The sequence below is a fragment of the Staurois parvus genome, unplaced genomic scaffold (assembly GCF_062004578.1).
Source record: "Staurois parvus isolate SC_StPar_1 unplaced genomic scaffold, SC_StPar_1.0 ptg000227l, whole genome shotgun sequence".
Classification (NCBI taxonomy): Eukaryota; Metazoa; Chordata; class Amphibia; order Anura; family Ranidae; genus Staurois; species Staurois parvus.
This window is the reverse complement of record NW_028318023.1, coordinates 4,595,858-4,614,985: the sequence shown is the minus strand read 5'-3', so window position 1 is coordinate 4,614,985 and position 19,128 is coordinate 4,595,858. Positions and strand designations below refer to the sequence as shown.

The following is a 19,128-nucleotide window of genomic DNA, read 5'->3' as shown; positions in this document are numbered from 1 at the left end:
GGTTTGACCTTAAAGCGAGCCTTGCTGCTATCATTATGACTACTTTAATAATGTTCATTAAATCATAGTGTAGCATTGCCTACTGCATTGATTTTTAGTGTATTATCTTGCTTCTTTTTTATTATGGTTTTTCTTGTAGTCTATCAGTTTGATTGAAAGAGGAAACCCATCAAGAAGTCTTGACAATGTGTGCCGATGGGCATTCCAACAGCAAAAATCTGACCCCAACCATTCTGAACACCACGACCATGCAATTTTTTTGACAAGACAAGATTTTGGCCCTGCTGGAATGCAAGGTACACAAATTCTAGAAACAATAGCCAGTATGTGTTCATTGTCTTAGAGGAGGTTGTTTTCTTAGCCCTAATGCAACAAAGGAGGCCATAAATGCTTTAGAAAGGAGGAAGATGTGAGCCTCCTCCAATTCTTTACTGTGTTGAGGGTCACAACAGGGCATGGAATCAGTTTTGTGCATGGTCAAGGAGTCACTGTGTAGATCCCCTTTCGTTTGAGGGGCTGGTTGCAGTAGTGAATACTGTTTTTGTTAATTATATTGTATTCCAAATAATTTTTTTTAAAGAAGTGAAGAATTTTATTACTATCTTGTGTTTGTCATACAAGGCTATGCTCCAGTCACAGGAATGTGTCATCCTGTAAGAAGCTGCACGTTGAACCATGAAGATGGTTTCTCCTCTGCCTTTGTGGTTGCCCATGAAACTGGCCATGTGTAAGTAGAAGTGTAAATGAAAGCATGGCTAATACTGATAAACAAGTCTTTTTTCTTGATCAGGTAGGCTTAAGAGAGGGTGTATCCCAGTTTGGATTAACAATTTTTGACAGTTTATTCTGTTTGAACTAGTCATAACAAATTCCTGTGTACTTTCTAAATACCATTGTGCACTGCTAAAAACACTTTACCCAAAGAAAACTTATAGAATTCATTAACATTTATTACTGTAGATGAGCAAACAACCTGTTCTTTCAGAGGGCCCAAATGTGTTTCTATTCAAGATCCACTGTCAAAAATGACAAAGAACTATGTAATAGTGCCCCAGAAAGCATTGGATTGTCTGATGCGAAGATGTAGTCTGGAAAGCCACCAACTTATTTTGTACTCATGAAACTTGGACAAGTTTATGCTTCCAACTTTGTGGGAATAGTTTGGGAATTGCCCCTTCCTGTTCCAACATGACTATGCACCAGTGCACAAAGCAAGGTCCATAAAGACATGGATGAGCGAGTTTGGGGTGGAGCAATTTGACTGGCTTACAGGGTCCTGACCTCAACCCCATAGAACACCTTTGGGATGAATTAGAGCAGAGACTGTGAGCCAGGCTGTCTTGTCTGACATTAGTACCTGACCTCACAAATGTGCTTCTAGAAGAATAGTCAGCTATTCCCATAGACACACTGCTAAACCTTGTGGACAGCCTTCCCAAAAGAGTTGATGCTATTATAGCTGCAAAGGGTGGGCCAACTCATATTGAACCCAGTTCATGTGCGTGTAAAAGCAGACATCCCAATACTTTTGGCAATATAGTGTATGTATACAACACGCTATCACATTTATGTGTTGAAACCAATACCTATAATCATGTAGTGACCTTAAGAATTGATGACCAATTGTATTGAAATCTTGCAAAAATAATTCAATGTTGCTAAAACATTATAAAATAATAAATGAACTAGTGATGCATGAGCATTAGAGCAACCTACCTATCACTTACTGTGTGTATTAGACAGGCATTTGACTATACCAGAAAAAAAACAATTAAAGTGCATCTGTACCTCAATAATGCACCTTTAAATTTTTAAATATTTTTATCACACACTAACAGCACTTTATAAGGAAGCCCTGACTTACCTCTGTAATTGTGGACATTGTGGAGAAAAAAAATCTTAAAATTTTACAAAAGAAACATTGGAATTACAATTTCTCTCTGCTTGTTTTCTATGTTTGTCAGAAACTTAGAAGATTTCAGAGCCTCTGTTGTAAAATTTGAGAATTAATTACTTTATAGTACCTGCAGTTAGTGAGGGTTTGTTTACAGCTCATTTACTGCTTGTTAAGAATTTTTAAATATTTTGCCATTCATAGTCAGAGCACAGGAGCACTGTAAGAAATAAAAGAGTAACCAATAACCCAAGAGCTGGCAAGGTAAGACTGCCAATAAAACTGTGACAACCTCTATACTAGAGACAAGGTGACAGAAATGTCTGCAAGTAGCTGGAGTCTTCATGACCAGTGTCTGTAAAATCACAGCATTACACATGACACAATTACACCTAAACACAATGAAATTGCATAGACACCTGTAAGCCTGTAAACAATTTCCTATTTTTCTAGCATTGTTTTGTGTGTACACTGCCTGTTGTGTAATGCAATGTAGACACATAGTCAATCTGAATAATGTCCGGTGTCAGAATAATGTAACTCCAACAAGCATGGGCAGGAGTTAGATGATTAGTTGGCACACAATGACCAAAGAGAGATTAATACAAGAGCTGCAAAGGTCATCCCGACTACAATTTTAATAAACCTGATTGTAATATAGTAATATTAATGTACTCTTGCTTTTACTGGTGGATTGAAACAAAATATCAGTTAGCTTCTTCCAACATTGTTTGCTTATACATTCAGTCTAGGAATGGAGCATGATGGACAAGGAAATCGATGTGGAGATGAAACAAGCATGGGCAGTGTTATGGCTCCTCTGGTGCAAGCAGCGTTCCATCGGTATCACTGGTCTAGATGCAGTGGTCAAGAGCTGAAAAGACATATACAGTAATTTGAAATTTACCTTTTATACCTCTTTAGAGTTGCAGGGTCTGTTTTTCATACACCTGTTAGTCTGCTTCACACACAACAAAGCTAATTACACACTTCCTGGACAATTAATTTTTCCATTGAAAGGAATTTTTAGGAATATTTACTTTTTATGAATCATTGCCCCTTCAGAACATGCATTGTTCTTTTTCATCCCCCCCTTCAGAATGATCCACATTTCTTTTCAATTCCATCCCCTGCAGAATGTTCCTCATTTTTTTTTCTTGCTCACATATATACATTGCCCATGTTTACAAGATTTCCAAATCTTCCAAATATACAGCAATGTTTACTGGTGAATTTCTAAAAAATTGAGTGTCTATAAATGTAAAACTCAACCTAAGGCTGCAATACATTATAGGGACGGTATTTGTTGCTGTATGCAGATGGATTGTGTGAGATCCCTGAGTTACCATTGAGAAGGCTTCTAGAGAAATACATTTTCATTGATAAACTGCAACTGTAGACAAACAACTGAATACACATTTTAAATGTGCATATCTCCACTGGTTAAGTCACCAAATAAATTGTAATTCTATTCAGCCAGACTTGTGATCCACACAACTCTGCCACACTGCACACTTAGGTCACCAAGCTGCTTCCTGGTTTCAATACATTTTCTCTGGAGGTGGCGATGTACAGGTGATTCATGCTGCTGCAAACTGAACAAGGAAAATAGAATAACATATTATGGGAGGGGTGCCTGAATCACAAAAGTGGCTGAACAGAATTATACATTTTACATATAATAGTACCTAAATAATGTGATTCATTTAGACAAAACATAATGATGGCAAGTAGTGATAAAATCACTGTTAAGCATATTTTTATGTTTTTCAGTTTGTATGATTGCCTCCTGGATGACCCATTTGAGCACGACTGGCCGAAACTTCCAGACCTCCCTGGAATTAACTATTCTATGGATGAGCAGTGCCGCTTCGACTTTGGTGTGGGCTACAAAATGTGCACAGCTGTACGCTATACATATTTTAGATGTGTGGTTTTTATGTTTATTTGTATATTTTTTTTACCTTTTTCAGTTTCTTTTAAAAGATGTCTTGATTATGTAGAATTACTAAAAAGCATATATATATTTTTTTTTCAGTTCCGTACATTTGACCCTTGCAAACAATTGTGGTGCAGCCATCCTGATAACCCATATTTTTGTAAGACCAAGAAAGGTCCTCCTCTCGATGGGACAGAATGTGCTCCTGGAAAAGTAAGTTACCATTTTGTTTATGTGTAACTAATAAAATGCAACCTTTTTTAATGTTACAATTCATAATCAAGTAACATGCATAGATTAAACAGATGAACACCAGTAGGTTAGTGTTATGTGCATAAATGATTATGGATTTGTATTAATTTCTTTATAATACATAAATATGAAGTGCTACTGAAGTCATTACTTGAAGATTACAGTCTATGTCTACTATGCTAACCTTTGCAGCCCTTCAGCTCCATTAGATTCCTTTGGTGGACTGTGTTTGGACTGCTATCTTTAGAAACTGGTGTCAGCTTTACTGACTTTATTGAGGAATAAACTGACATAACATTAGCAGGAGCACAGAGAAGGGAGATCACTGAAGGAACATTGCAATGCTTAAACTAAACAGCAAGGTTACAAATATAAACATCATTTCACTCAAATGCTCTACTGATTGCCCTTCATCCAAATCAAGTTTAATAGTTTTGCTGGAGGTTCTCTTTTAAGGAAAACTGTCTTGAAAGAAAAATGTTGGCTGCCAAAGCTAAGCTCAAGGGAGCATTCAACACTAGGAAATGTTTATTGACAGAATGGTCTTCCCATTTTTAGGTGAAAGCTTTATGAATGTAAACTGATGTAAGGTCTCAACTTTGTGTTCTATTTTTTTTGCCTGTGCCTATCTGTTGGTGTGTCAGAAAAATTAAATAAAACAGCGCAAAGAGCACTGTAACCAGTTTAATTTTGTATAGGAATGAGTAACAGTAGGAGCTTTGATGTCCCTGAAATTTCCACCAAAAGTTGACGATTTCTGAAAGTTATGCCATTTTAGTCAAATGGATTTAAGCCAATGGTAATATTAAAAAATTAAAGGTCCAGTAGGCTTTAAATAGCTTCTGAGTGTTGGAGAAGCTCATTTTAACTATACTGGACTTTATCTTAGGTCAAAAAGGCTTGTCATTAGCCTAATTATTTCCCTTTTTTTCCCAGAAAAAAGTAGAAAAGAAAAGTACACAAGTATGATCTAATACACCTAAAAAGGAAAAAAACACAAGTCCCAAAATACCCTGGAAATAAAAAGAAGGTGCAGAAATGTTTCCAAGTAATTTTGGCTTAAGCAGCATATTGTGCAAAATTAGGCATTTCTGCTTTTTGCGAAATCAGTATTGCCCAAATCACATAGTTTATATCTTGTCTTGGAGTGGTTTATCTACAGTATTGGGCATTCTGACTCACTGCAGTGGGTTAATGCACTTTGCAATTAACACTTTGCTGATGTGAATGAGTAGGATTTAAATTAAACCTGTCATGAGAGAAGTAGAAGAACTGCCACTGTTGTCCTCCTAAAATTGTTATCTGACTTGTTATATTGACCCACTAGCTTTCATTTAATTTTCTTAATGTCAATAACGTGGCGCAAGTATACAAATCAGGCAAGTTGCAGAAAAGCCAAAAGTTCATATCTACATAGTTGTTCTGGGTCAGTCATTGAAATCACCAAAGCAAAAAGATGAGCATTATATCCAGGCAACTAGTAGAGATATCAATAATTCCTCCATGCTCCCCAAGTGACAGATTTAGTCTAAATCTGGGCTGACCCCCTCCCCCCTTCCCCAAGGTCCTCATCCCCTTGGGGCATTTCTGCACCCTTAAGAAAAACTGTGTATAATACCTTTTTTCCAAGTGTATTTGGTCTGGTGATGTAACATGTCCTCTTAATTCTCTTATTCTTTTGGTGGAGGGTAGATCTTAAAAGCAGCAGAGACTCTAATGACTTGATCCTGCTCTCCTTTTAGTCCAGGGAAAGGAACAACGCTCCAATAACCTGGGCTGACAGGAAACTGGTTGAATGATGCTGAACATCATTCAACTTGAAAGAGGACTAGCACAGCATTGTTGTATCAGTCTTTGGTGGGACAGGTCCAGCGAAATGGTGAGTATAGCAGCGGGAAGGCCAGAAAATGGTGTATTGGAGCCAATATTTACATGCCATAATCTTTCTACTCTGTTCCAACAGACTTTAAATTCATTACCTTGTTGTAAATGAAACATTTTAATGTATTATTTGTGTATACCAATTGTAATTTTTTTTAAAAAAAGGTCCATATAAGTTCAATGCAAATTATTACAGAGTTTTGGTTATCATTGCCAAGTCAGTAAATTTCACCTACAGCCACTCACAGACAGACCAGTACAGGCATAGTCAGGCCATTTTATATACAGTATAGTGATTTGCATTCTAGTAAAAAAGTTAAAATGTATTCCTATTTGGCTAGGCTGTTGCCAATGTCATTCCACATAAGCAATCACTTTGCATATACCATCCTAAAATAACAAACCTTTAACGGAAATGACATAATGATGGTGGCTTCAGCTGCACATCCTAACCTGCCAAATACAAACTCCTGCTGCTTTATTGCAGATATTTCCTGCCAATATTAGATGGTATTTTTATTGCTATTAACTATATGGATATTCATATTTTTACAAGGATTAATTATATGACAGTTTAACTTTTTTATTAGAATTTTTACATGGATTCCCGTATTGGCTAAAGCAAAGCTGGTAACTGTTTGGATTATTGTTTTTGCAGACTTTCATTTTACACTTCACATGGAAATGGTACAGTACATCCTTGAGTTATATCACATATCACTCAAGGGTAAATGGCGGCACAATTTGGACTATGCTCTGCTTTCTAGAATAGTAAAATGCTCTCACTGGGGTATACCTGCATCTAGTAAAGACTGTACAAGCCTGGACACAAGACCACACAAATTGGAAGAAACAGTGTTTTGTTTTTCACAATCTTGCATTACAGCATAGACAGAGAAAAAATGTAGTCCACATTTAACTTTAAAGAGAAACTAACTATAGGGAGGCAATCTGTATTTGGTGTACTTAGAAAAGCATTGTCTAATGCTGCAATTTCCTAATGAAATGTGTGTATATATATATGTATATCACAACTCTGTCAGAAAATCAACACTTCCACCAGTGTCACATTGTCAGACTGCTCTCCTGACTCCTTTGCCATCAGAATGTCTTTGCTTGTCTTTCCAAGATTGTTACTGAAAGATGCCACATAGTAAGCCTACATTTAGTGATGATCTTGGGAGAGTTTTTGTATTTGCAGCAAATGAAGATATAGGCATCATTTTTCTAACTTGATCAACTAATGCCAAACATGTCAGTTTAAAATGGGGAACTGATGTACTGTGTTTCATTAACTGTTAGTGTAATAAAACTTAAATCCATTAAATATCAACCTTCTCAATTCAGCCAAAACATTGATTCCTTTACATTGGAAATCTAGTTAATCCCCTCATTAAAAGATTGGTTGTACAAAACTGATTCTATATGTGCCATGGAATAAACTAGACCCTTATCTTCAGATACTTTAGATCAGTTTTGCAAACTTTGACTAAACTGGTACCTCTTCAAGCTTGATTCGCCCGGGTATAAGCACGTATTTAAAACTATCAGCTATATCTACAGCTTTTTTTTTTAGATTACTGCCATTTCTATTTAATTTCCCTACTATTTTTCTTTCTTACTCTTATCCTTCTAATTTTCATTTTTATTTTATTTTCTAATATATGTAATTTATAATCCTTCAGATCTGAAGCTTTGAGCTACATACACAATTAAAGATGAACAATAAGAATACAGTACCAACTTTAGGTACACAAGCTCTTTATTGTGGCGATTGTATAGATAAACCAGGCCTGTTGTACAGATTATGTGTTTTTGGTATTATTACATAAATGCATTAGACAGATTTATGTCTATAATTTCTGTTATCATATCGTATTATATCCTATCATATTGATATATATAATCTTTTATTTAATGTCCATATTTTCTGTATTGATTTAGAATGTATTTTTTGAACATGTTGTACATCTGTTCTTCCTTTGATAAATTCAGTAAAAATAAATTGAAAATAATCGCATTTAATTATTTTGTCATGTTCCCTTCTAGTGGTGCTACAAGGGTCACTGTATGTGGAGAACCACTAACCAAGTCAAACAAGATGGCAACTGGGGAGCATGGTCAAAATTTGGATCCTGTTCAAGAACTTGCGGTATTGGTGTCCGATTTAGAACACGTCAGTGCAATAGTCCAATGTAAGGATAAATGTACATTTAAAACATCTATATCAACACATTTTCTAGGGATGCTTCTTTAGTTTACTGTTTCTTCTTTTAGGGAAACATTTCCTATTTATTACACATTACACATGACCCTGGAGGCTAATTTGGGCAGAGTCTCTGTCAAATTTAAACTTTGACATCAACATACAATAGTTTAGAGGTTACCTTTTTTGTACCATTCTCTTTGGTTACACTTGACTCCTGTATTCAATTATGTAAGGGTCTCTGTCACATTTAGACCTTAACACCAGCATGTTTTCTAAGGATGGTTCTATAGTTTACAGTTTCTCTTTTTTGTAAAATTCCCATTGGACCCCTGTCCAATTATAGAATGTTTTTAGAAAGAGGTACACATATTTGCCCAACAGTACTGTTTTTTTTTTAATCTGGGCCCACTTATTGGACCCAATTATTTCCATAATGTGACATCTTTACCCATTTTAACTATTTAATGCAAAGGTCAGCAATTGGTCAATAATTATCTATCTCTTGATCGCAGGCACAGTGTGGGCTATTTTAGCCTAAATTGAAAGTAAAGTCTAATACAATTTAACTTTGCTTAACCTGCCCTCACACTGTCTAGTGTTTGTAAAAGTGTTCTGTGTAAATACCTATTTTTTTTATTGGCTTCAGCTTCACGTGACCTGTAAGCTGCGGCTCCTGTATCAGCGAACCTGCTCAACAATGGGGCTGTATTTAGAGAATCGTGACATCAACCCCTGGCTTCCCCTTCACTGTCAGTGTTCCCTCCTACCAGGGAGCTGGCACTTATAGGTCATGTGATTGATTCACCACTAGAGAATATTCACATTCACTGTACTTTTTTGTATTTTAAGCGCTTTTAAATAGGGGACTCTGTCCTGATCAGCAGAGGATCCACTTACAGATCTCCTGATGATCGGAGCAGAGTGGAAGAATCACACATCCATGTCCTGCACAGCAGACACAGACAGGGCTCACTCTGCTCTATGGGCTACTAGGAGTAAACTGACTCCACTGTCTGTTTACACCCAACTATCCTCCGATCCAGTCCACCTAAACAGAAGAGGACTGATCCCCATCTGATTTTTTTTTTTAAGTGGACAGGGTCAGACCCGGTGGTAGGTATGTGTAAATGGACACTAGTCTGTTTAAACCTGATTGTCCATAGGGTTGAATAGACTGTCAGGCTGACCTGATTGGACCCACCATGTAAAAAGGGGCCTTAGTGTTTCAGTTACTTTATTTTTGCAAATCCTATCCCTACTGCTTTAATCAGTTTCACCTCTTCCTTTTGTGCCTCTATATAAATGCAGTTTCCAAGCACATGCAATTTTATTTGCAAAGCAATTAACCAATAAATTAGTCCATATTAAGAGCTATTAATTATTATAAAGCTGATGTTTCTTGAATGATTTCATCTTTTTGCAGATATTGAAGTTAAGAATATATAATTAAGTGATTGTAGTTCTGAAACTGGCATCTGGGATCTCCAACTATCTGATATGAGCCGTTTACTGCTTAAATGTGGCTGCCACATTTCCATAGGCTTTTATGTGCAGGATTCTCATTAAGTGCATATATTATCGAACAGTTTTACAAACCTACTGGGAATGATTTACTAAAACAAAAGGAGAAAAAAAAGAAATAAACTGTGAAGGAAATCTTAGATCGTGGGCCAGCATATGCGAACATTAATGTATAACTGAACTTATTTAGCTGATTGTACAGAGATGTTCAATGCCTATGGTGGGGTACTAGTTTGCCATCCGCATTGATCATCCAAATAATGATGCCCAAACAAGACCTACTGACCCCTCTAGCTGTAAGCACTCTGAAGTATTTTAGTTCAAACTTCTTTTTTATATTTGGCCTCTAGTACTGTATCCCTGTAGTCTTTCCTGTGACTCCAAAGATTGGTGTGCCACTGTTTTGAGACATTAAAATGTTACTTGTAAGTAGTCTTTTGAATTACTATCCTTTTTAGCTAGCAACAAACCTAACAAAGGTCCCTTTCACACAGGCTTTGAGATCAGGTTTGCCTGTCATTTTTTTAGGTGGATCTGATTCGAAGTTTCATGCAGGTCTGTGGGTATGTGTATGTCAACAGACTTGTATATGTTTACATCTGCCTACCTCCAAGTCCATCCAGGTCCAGAAAAAACCCCAAAAAAGGACTTTATCCTTTTCCATTTTTTCAGAACTAAATGTGACAGATAGGAGATTGCCTGATATAAACAGGCACGTCCCATAGAACAACTATGAGCCACAGTCTACTTTCAAAATGCAAACAAAATCTAATGGGGCATAAATGTCATAAAACTGACATCCGTCCTGTTTAGCTCTGATTCAGTACAAGATCTGTTCATGGATCCTTTGTTGAACAGAATGGAGCACTCCCATCTGTAAAAACCCTAAGAAATTATTGTGGGGTCCCATTGGGGGTCTGGGTGCACAGATTTTACACCTAGGCTCTAGAAACATAAGCATGTCTTAAGTGTTGTAAATTCTACAAAAACTGTCAAAAACACTAGGATATAGATCGGAAAAGGATCCACTTTTGGATAAAGTGGAAATTTCCCTGATAATAATGTAATTGTTGTGTTAAAATTGTATTTCAAGAAAAGTATTTGCAAAAAAAATGTTGCTACATTCTTAACTTTGGTAATTGTTATTGTTGTTACACAATTTATCTCTTATCATGTTTTTTGTTTTTCTTAGGCCAGTGAATGGTGGCCAAGACTGCACAGGATTGAACTATGAGTATCAGTTGTGTAACACTGAAGAATGTCCTAAGCACTTTGAAGACTTCAGAGCACAGCAATGTCATCAGAAGAACTCCCACTTTGAATTTCAGAATTTAAAACATCATTGGCTGCCCTATGAACATCCTGATAGTAAGTATATATGTTTAATAAAAAAATGAGACTGCAATAACAGTGTTATTTTTTATTCATTGTGGAAACAAAAATACTTGTTTGCGGGAAAAAAAAATCAGCAAATTGGTTAATGGTAACCAAGTGGAGGTTGTAACCACACTCACCCAACCAGAGTACCTATTCACACTATTCATGCTACATGGCTGCTTTTAGACTCCTTGGTCCTGATTCATCCAGCTGCAATAACACTTAAGGCTGGATAGATGGTACTTAAAGTAAGCTAAAATGACAGACAACAATACTGACTGTGAGGTTACTTTAGTATTCCCATAAGTATGCTTTAGGGTTCCTTAAGCTACCCGTAGATGCAATTACAAGTATTTTTATTTGTTGTTCTTATCATTTTCTGCGGGCCCAAGGAAATCTCTGTATTCATGCCTTACACTTTAAAGAGTGTAGCTTCTTCCCAGTTTCCATTTAAAGGTAGCACCCACTTAGACAGGTGTTTGGTTAGGTGAATTTAGTTCTTGGCTCACTGTACTCAGTGATTATTTTGGTCTGTTCTGTGTTTCACTGGCTGTTGGGTTGACTGCTTCCCCCTGTCTGTCTGGAAAGGTTCTGGAAGATAGAGGGCATGGAGTGCATGGAGAGTCAGATCAGCAGCTGCATATTTATGTAGCCCTGGCCAAGCCCAAGGAGAGTATACCCATCCAGATCATGGCTGGAAGTGTGTATAAATACACTGAGACTGGGAACAGTGGTGTCTTGTCCTAGGAGGAGGAGATCACAGCCTGGGGGTGGGGGTTGCCCTCTGGGCAAGCTTGCCATATGTCTGCTGTGTTTGATGGTCTGAGCTGACTGAGGGACTTTTCATCTGGGGATCTAGTCTGGTATCATTGGAAATGTGTCTGAAAGATATTGGGAGGAGGCAACCAACTATCCAATAACATTAATGAGTACACACTAGTGTGAAAGTTCCCTGTAACTGTGTGCTTCTATCCCTCTTTTGCTAGAATCAGTTTGTTTAACCCCCCCCCCCCACGGAGGTATTCTGAGTGTAGCTCGGGGTTAACTTTCAGTACCAAAAGCGGTAACCCCGAGCTACACTCGGGATTACCCTGCAGTGTTGCTCGGGGATCCCTCCAGCACTTACCTTGTTCTGCGCTCCCGCGATGTCCTCCCTGCAGCGTCCTCCGGCCATCTCCTCCGGCCAATGCCGGCATCCGTCTTCTGGGTTCCGTTCCCTGCGAGCATTGGGACATACAGGGGACAGAACTGGCGGGAAATTCAAAAATGTTAAAAAGTGAAATTCACTCAATACACTAAAATCTCATAGTACAACATTACTGTATCAAAGCATTTCACATGCATTTTGTCCCGAGTGCTTTGTCCTGTGCCCTGCCTGCATTTTTACTGTTCTTTCTGCCTGGAAACTGAGAAACGTCCATGGCATCCAAAAAGCATCCCTTTAGGTCAAAAGCGGTTTTAGACCAGCTAGAGAACAGCGATAATAAATCAGAACCACTTGCAGAATTGAGTGATAATGATTCGTGGGGAAATTCGTCATCAGACACTGAAAACGATTTTGCGACTTTGCTCAGTGATGTGCGAACTTGGTGCTGTATTTCAAATTTCAGTGTTTTTGGTTTGATTATATTATTGAATTAAATGTATTATTATTATATTATTATTTTTTATGATTATTTATTGTATTATAATTTATGATTTCGTGTTTCAAATTTTATCATACACGGGATGTTTATTAGACTCTTGTTCGGACAGATTTCAGTGAGTTATTCCTAAAAATTACAGGCCTACAATAAAAAAACGGCATATTTCCATGCAAACAAATGTACCGCTTTGAGCACAGAAATATTGACATAATCAGATCGCAAGGGAGGTTAAAGGGGATATTCTGTCTGGTGTCCTGAAATGCTCGGTCCAGTAGTTGCTTGTGTAAGGACTCTGCTTACATCTTTGGAAGAAAGTTTAGTATCCTCAGGCTATTTTAATATTGTTCATTTACATTATTAACACCAAACCTTGTTAACAAATGTTTTAATGCTATTTTAATACATGCTTAAAGATAAAACCTTGCTAGATCCTAGATCTTTTAAGTGTTTTGTTGTTGTCTGTGTCCCCACTGGGGGGTTCACACCTCTGTTTGTTAGAAAGTTTGATAAATAATTAATTTGAGCTCAGTTCACACTACTGCGACCTATAAGTTGCACTACTTATGGTACCACTTTGCCAGGTGACTTCCTAGCGATTTGCTAGTGACTTGATGAGACTTGAGTACAACTTGATGCATGACTATGCCATGCGACTTTGCTATTTATTTTTTTTGCCAATTAGAAAATATCAGGGTTTTTTTTCGTTAAATTTTGGGATTTTGTAACAAAATCCTAATTATTGGAATGATTGGAATTCAAATTGTTCGAAAATGTATCGACCGATCCAAATTCTGTGTAAAGAATAGCTGGTTGCCAAAAAGCTTGCCGCCGCATCCTTGACAACCGATGACTCATCAGCTGTTAGTGGTTTCCCCGCTGACAGCAGAATGTAAATAAAATAATGCCAGTAATTAAACAGGAAAAAAAAACTTGGGTCCCCCCACTGAAATCCATATCCTTATCCAATCATGCAGCCCGGCAGGTCAGGAAAGGGGGGGGGGGTTGAGTGAGCGCCACCCCCTCCTGAACTGTGCCAGGCCATATGCCCTCAACATGGAGGAGTGCTTTGTGGCTTCCCCCCAAAGCACCTTGTTCCCATGTTGATGGGGACAAGGGCCTCTTCCCCACAACCTTGGGTGGTGGTTGTGGGGGTCTGCAGGCGGGGGGCTTATCAGAATCTGGAAGCCCCCTTAACAAGGGGGCCCCTAGATCCTGCCCCCCATGTGAATGGGTATGGGGTACATAGTACCCCTACTCATTCACCAAAAAAGTGTAAAAAGGGAATAAAAACAGTAAATAAACAGTTAACAAGTTCTTTATTACAAAAAAAAATGACCCCTGAAATAGAGACCCTTGTCTCCAGCATGGTGCTTTGGGGGGGAGCGCCCCCCTTACCCCAGAGCACCCGCCCCCATTTTGCAATTTGGGGTCTCACAAGTCAGATCTTAAGTCACGGCAGTGTGAACCTTGCCTCAAAGGTAACAAACAGTTTGGGGAGGTTTCCTCCTATTCCCTTTTGTGTATCCAAAACAAGAAGTAAAGGGAAAATCTAGTAGGAAATAGACCACAAAAGATAATCTGATTATTAATATTCTTATAATAATAATAATAATAATAATAATTATTATTATTATTATTTTTATTAAATATTTTGTGATATTTGGGTGTTCTAGGCCAGGGGTGGGCAAACTTTTTGACTTGAGGGCCGCAATGGGTTCATATATTGGACCCGGGGGCCGGACCAAGAGTAGATGAATGATGTGTATGTGTCATCCATAGTAAGTATAGTAATATTCCCCCATAGTAAGCATAGTAATTAATCCCCCATATAGTAATTCATCCCCCATATAGTAATTCATCCCCCATATAGTAATTCATCCTCCATATAGTAATTCATCCCCCATAGTAATTCATCCCCCATATAGTAATTCATCCCCCATATAGTAATTCATCCCCCATAGTAATTCATCCCCCATATAGTAATTCATCCCCCATAGTAATTCATCCCCCATATAGTAATTCATCCCCCATAGTAATTCATCCCCCATATAGTAATTCATCCCCCATAGTAATTCATCCCCTATATAGTAATTCATCCCCCATAGTAATTCATCCCCCATATAGTAATTCATTCCCCATATTAATTCATCCCCCATATAGTATTTCATCCCCCACAGTACTATTCCCCCCCAAGTAGTAAGCCAAGTCCCCCCTGTGTCAATTTACTTACCTTTGCTCCGCGCGTTCCTCTCGCCGTGTTCCCGCGCCGTTCCGGTCTTCAGGGCGGACTGTGAGAGGAGCCTAGCTCCCCTCCCCTCACGTTTGTCACGCTGCCCCGCCTACACACATCCTGACAGCCACATCCGCGGGCCAGATTAAAAGGTCCGCCGGGCCGTATACGGCCCGCGGGCCGTAGTTTGCCCATTGCTGTTCTAGGCCATTTTTGTGTTTTATGTGCCACTCTCTATACAACAAAGGTGCAGAAATAGTTAAAATAATCTTATAACCATTTAGCTAGTAAGATCAGTTGGGCATGGAACGTGTCCGAACACTGAAAGTATCATAATATTTGTTTAAACATACCATAGACTAAGTTGATCTAACAAATGGATTATAATTCCAAAATGGAGGGGGTTAACCTTTTACATAGCTGAGTTTATCTGATCATCCGTTTATGGGAGTATAACTTAATTATTACATGCTAACTACAAAGTATAACTACATATTATTTGTCTTATATAGTGAAGTAATGCTTTTCAGAACCTGGAAATAATCCAACTGTGACATTTTTTCCCATGCTGTTTGAAACGGAGGATTTTATACGGAGTTAAAGTAGTACCCTCAGCATTTTTAGTTTAACACATTGAGCACAATAAACTAAATTTCCCCCAGGAAGTAAGCTATTTGTTAAAATTCTTACCCCAGCACTTGCAGTTGCAAATTTCAATGCTGCTGCATGGCTGGATCTAGGGGATGCTGGGGTGGGCTGTGCACCCCACAGATTTCATTTGTGCCCCTCCTGGCTAGGTGCCTCCCTCCTCCCTTGTACATTGTGCTGTGCCCGCTGAGCAGTCAAGACAGGAGCTGCAGAGAGGAGAGAGCGGGGAGGAGATTTGGGCTCTATTACATCCAATGATACACGGCTTCATTCCCCGCCCCTCTCCACATTTCCAAGAGTTGAGCACTCTTTGGAGGAGATGGGGCAGGTAATGAAGCCGTGTACCGTTGGATGTAATAGCGATCCTATGTAACCTGCTGTATGGAGGATCGCTGTTATGACAGGAGGTAGAGATCACAGAGAGCTCGCATCTCCTCACTACTCCTGTTCTTCCCACATGTAAGATTGGGGGAGGGCGGACTTGTGGAGGAGGGGTGGGGGGTATGTTTGTGCTGGGAAGGGTAGTTGGGGGGGATGTGGTAGGAGGCAGTATTGGGGAAGATAAGTGCAAGGAGGGGAGAATTGGGAGGGGGAGGATTTTATGCTAAGAGGGGGGAATTGGAGGGGAATTGTGCTAGGAGGGGAATTGGGGGGGGGGGGATTTGTGCTAGGAGGTAGGAATTGGAGATTAATAATGCTAGGAGGGGGGAATTGGGGGGAGGATTTGTGTTAGACAGGGTAATTGGAGGGGAATTGTGCTAGGGTGGTGGAATTGTGGGAGATGGTGCTAGGAGGGTTGATTTGGAGAGGAATTTTGCTAGGAGGGGGGAATTGGGGGGGGGGGATTTGTGTTAGAAGGGGGACTTGGAGGGGAATTGTGCTGGGGGGGATTAGTGCTAGGTGGGGGAATTGGGGGTGGTATGTGCTACTAGGGTAATTTATGTATGCAGGGATTTGTGCTGGGAAGAGTAAGTTGTAGGCAGTTGTGCTAGGAGGAAATTTGGGGGGGGGATTTGTACTAGCAGGGGGGATGGGGGGAATTTGTACTAGTAGGAGGGATTTGTACAAGGAAGGGGGATTTGGGGGGAGGATTTGTGCTGGAAGGGGGGATTTAGGAATGACAATTTGTACTAGGAGGGGAGATTTGAGGAGAGGATCTACGCTAGGAGTGGTGATGTCGGGGAGTCAGTTTGTGCTAGGAGTGGGGGAAATTTGTACTAGGAAGGGTGGTTTGGGGAGACGATTTATGCTAGGAGTGGGGATTTGTACTGGGGGAGGGATTTGGGAGAGGGCTTGTACTAGGAAGGGGATTTAGAAGGAAAGTGGATGTGTGCTAGGAGGGATGATGTTTGGGGCATGGAAGATTTGTTAGGGATTAGGGGATTTGGGCTGAAAGGGGATTAGGGAGCAAAGATGGGCATTTTTTGCATTTTGGTTTGGGTAGAATTTGGGGTTGCAGAAGGAATTTATGCTTAGTGGGTGAGCATGTTGATGAGTGCTGTTTTTTTGGTGGGGGGGTGCAGTTTGTCACTTTTACCTTGAGTGATAGATGACCTTGTCCCGGCACTGCCCGCACTGCACACAAGGCAACAGATCTCCCCACATATGACACATAGATGAGATCAGATTCCCTACAGCATCGATCAATACGATGTATAGCTAGCTGGAGTTGCAGTTCTGACCTGTGAAATTTCCTGATTAGATTGGCAGCTGCAGTATTCAGCTACACACTGTGTGGAGGGATACTGATCTCAGCTATGTGCTGTGTGGGAAGGAGAAGTTCTCTTAAGTGCCCTGCCAGCAGTGACCCTCAACTCTGCTGACCACTGTCTTCCACCATGCTGACTCCTGTACCCTGCCCTGCTAACCCGTCCTCTGCACTGCTGACCCGTCCTCTGCACTGCTGACCCCTATCTTCTAAGGGCCATTTTGGATTAATAGTAAGTAATGGCACTTGTGGTTTTTTTTTTAAGGGATGCTAAAGTCTATATTTTTTCAAAGAAAAAAGCGCAAAACTTACATGCTCTGTGCTACAATAATGCACAGAAAGGTTGCTTCCTTCTCTTTTTGCAGACCCTCCCCAGCCCTGTCATGTTCTCCGTCCTCCAGGAGCCTCCTGTAGCAAGCTCTGTACTAAGGAGGCACCATGAACGTGGGCTCCTGAACCAGGTTGTGTGCAGCCATAGACACATGCAGCACTGGCAAGCCACGCCCCATTTCCACCTCAACAGAGTTTGACTGACAGCAGCAGGAGCCTACAACTCTGCTGCCCACAGTTTCACCTGTGAAAGCAGGAAGTGAAGAGAGTGTTGCTAGGTCTGGAGACAATGTTGAAGTATTGACATGGACCCAGTCATGTGTTTTTAGGGACTGGGGCATAGAACAGGAAGTGGGGTGTTTTTTACCTTAATGCACAGAATGCGTTAGTGTAAAATTAGATTTAGACTTTAGTTCCACTAGGCTTTAACAGTGGACAGTGCAGTCACCAGCCAGTCTGTTTGCTTGGAGAAGGAAAGGGTGAGCACGTTGCTGGAGCAGGAAAATGTCTTGCCATCTTAGACTTGGTGTTTCTATTGATGCACACACTGTAGGGAGGCACAGCTCTAGTCCCTGCATCCAAGATCGACTCCATAAGATGTTGCAAGAGAAAGGATCCACTATGACAAAGGAGACTTTTGGCAGTAGTCAAGGCTCCAGCTTAAACAGGAACAAAAACATAAATTAAAAGTTGAAGAACATATTCAGCAAATGCTTAAATCAGCTGCTTAAATTTCTTTTAAAAAATATGAGCGTTTAATATCACTTTAAAGAATCCGTCCTTCCTAAGGGCATAGCTGGAATGTAAAATGGTGTGGAAGCTTGCCTGTGGAGCTCCCGGAATTCTGAGCCATCCTTACCTTCCTCCTTGATAATGATCATTCTGCCCAGCTCCAGACCCCTTGGGAAGGCTGTTGCTACACTCTGGCACATGCCATCCAAGAGATGTTCCTCCACTCTGCCACCTGGAAAGAAGCAGATTGATGCCTCAGCCCTGTGCACCATGTTCATTGGAGGTGACAGACAACCCAGATCTGACTACTCCTTCTCCTGAGCCATTCCAAGCAGACAACACGACCATCATCCTTACCGCTATTGAATAAAGTAATTCCTCATTACTTATCCAAATTGATAAACTGGCTGAGGAATGCAATTTGATCACAATGATCTTGACAAAATCCATGGATACCTGTTCGAGACAAAATCCCGCATCTCAGCCACGGAGGATACCACCACCCAGCATTACCTCTACACTGTCTGCTACACACAGTGCAATTCTTGTAGTCAAATTGGATGAAGCGAAGAACCAGCTCCACCAGAAAAATATCCGAGTTCAGGGCTTACCAGAAGGGGCTGAAGGGGATCACCAAGCCAAGTTTGCAGAGTCCTTCCTCAAAGGTCTCCTGGGGCTAACTAAGGGCAGCAGGATAACTAAAACAGTATGAAAATACAACAAGAAAAACTTTGCTTCACGTTGGAAAGACTTCAAGCAAA

At 39.9% G+C, this 19,128-nt stretch overlaps 1 protein-coding gene across 3 annotated transcripts in view; it reads left to right on the top strand.

The window, feature by feature from the left end:
* ADAMTS3 (ADAM metallopeptidase with thrombospondin type 1 motif 3) overlaps window positions 1–19,128 on the top strand; it is a 305,366-nt gene that overhangs the window by 184,982 nt on the left and 101,256 nt on the right. For all 3 annotated transcript variants that reach the window (XM_089679599.1, XM_089679598.1, XM_089679600.1), the window contains exons 7-13: window positions 140–296; window positions 622–727; window positions 2,642–2,785; window positions 3,668–3,800; window positions 3,933–4,046; window positions 8,016–8,161; window positions 10,889–11,064. In XM_089679599.1, the coding sequence (XP_089535725.1) occupies window positions 140–296; window positions 622–727; window positions 2,642–2,785; window positions 3,668–3,800; window positions 3,933–4,046; window positions 8,016–8,161; window positions 10,889–11,064 (976 nt within the window). The remainder of the gene's footprint in view (window positions 1–139; window positions 297–621; window positions 728–2,641; window positions 2,786–3,667; window positions 3,801–3,932; window positions 4,047–8,015; window positions 8,162–10,888; window positions 11,065–19,128) is intronic.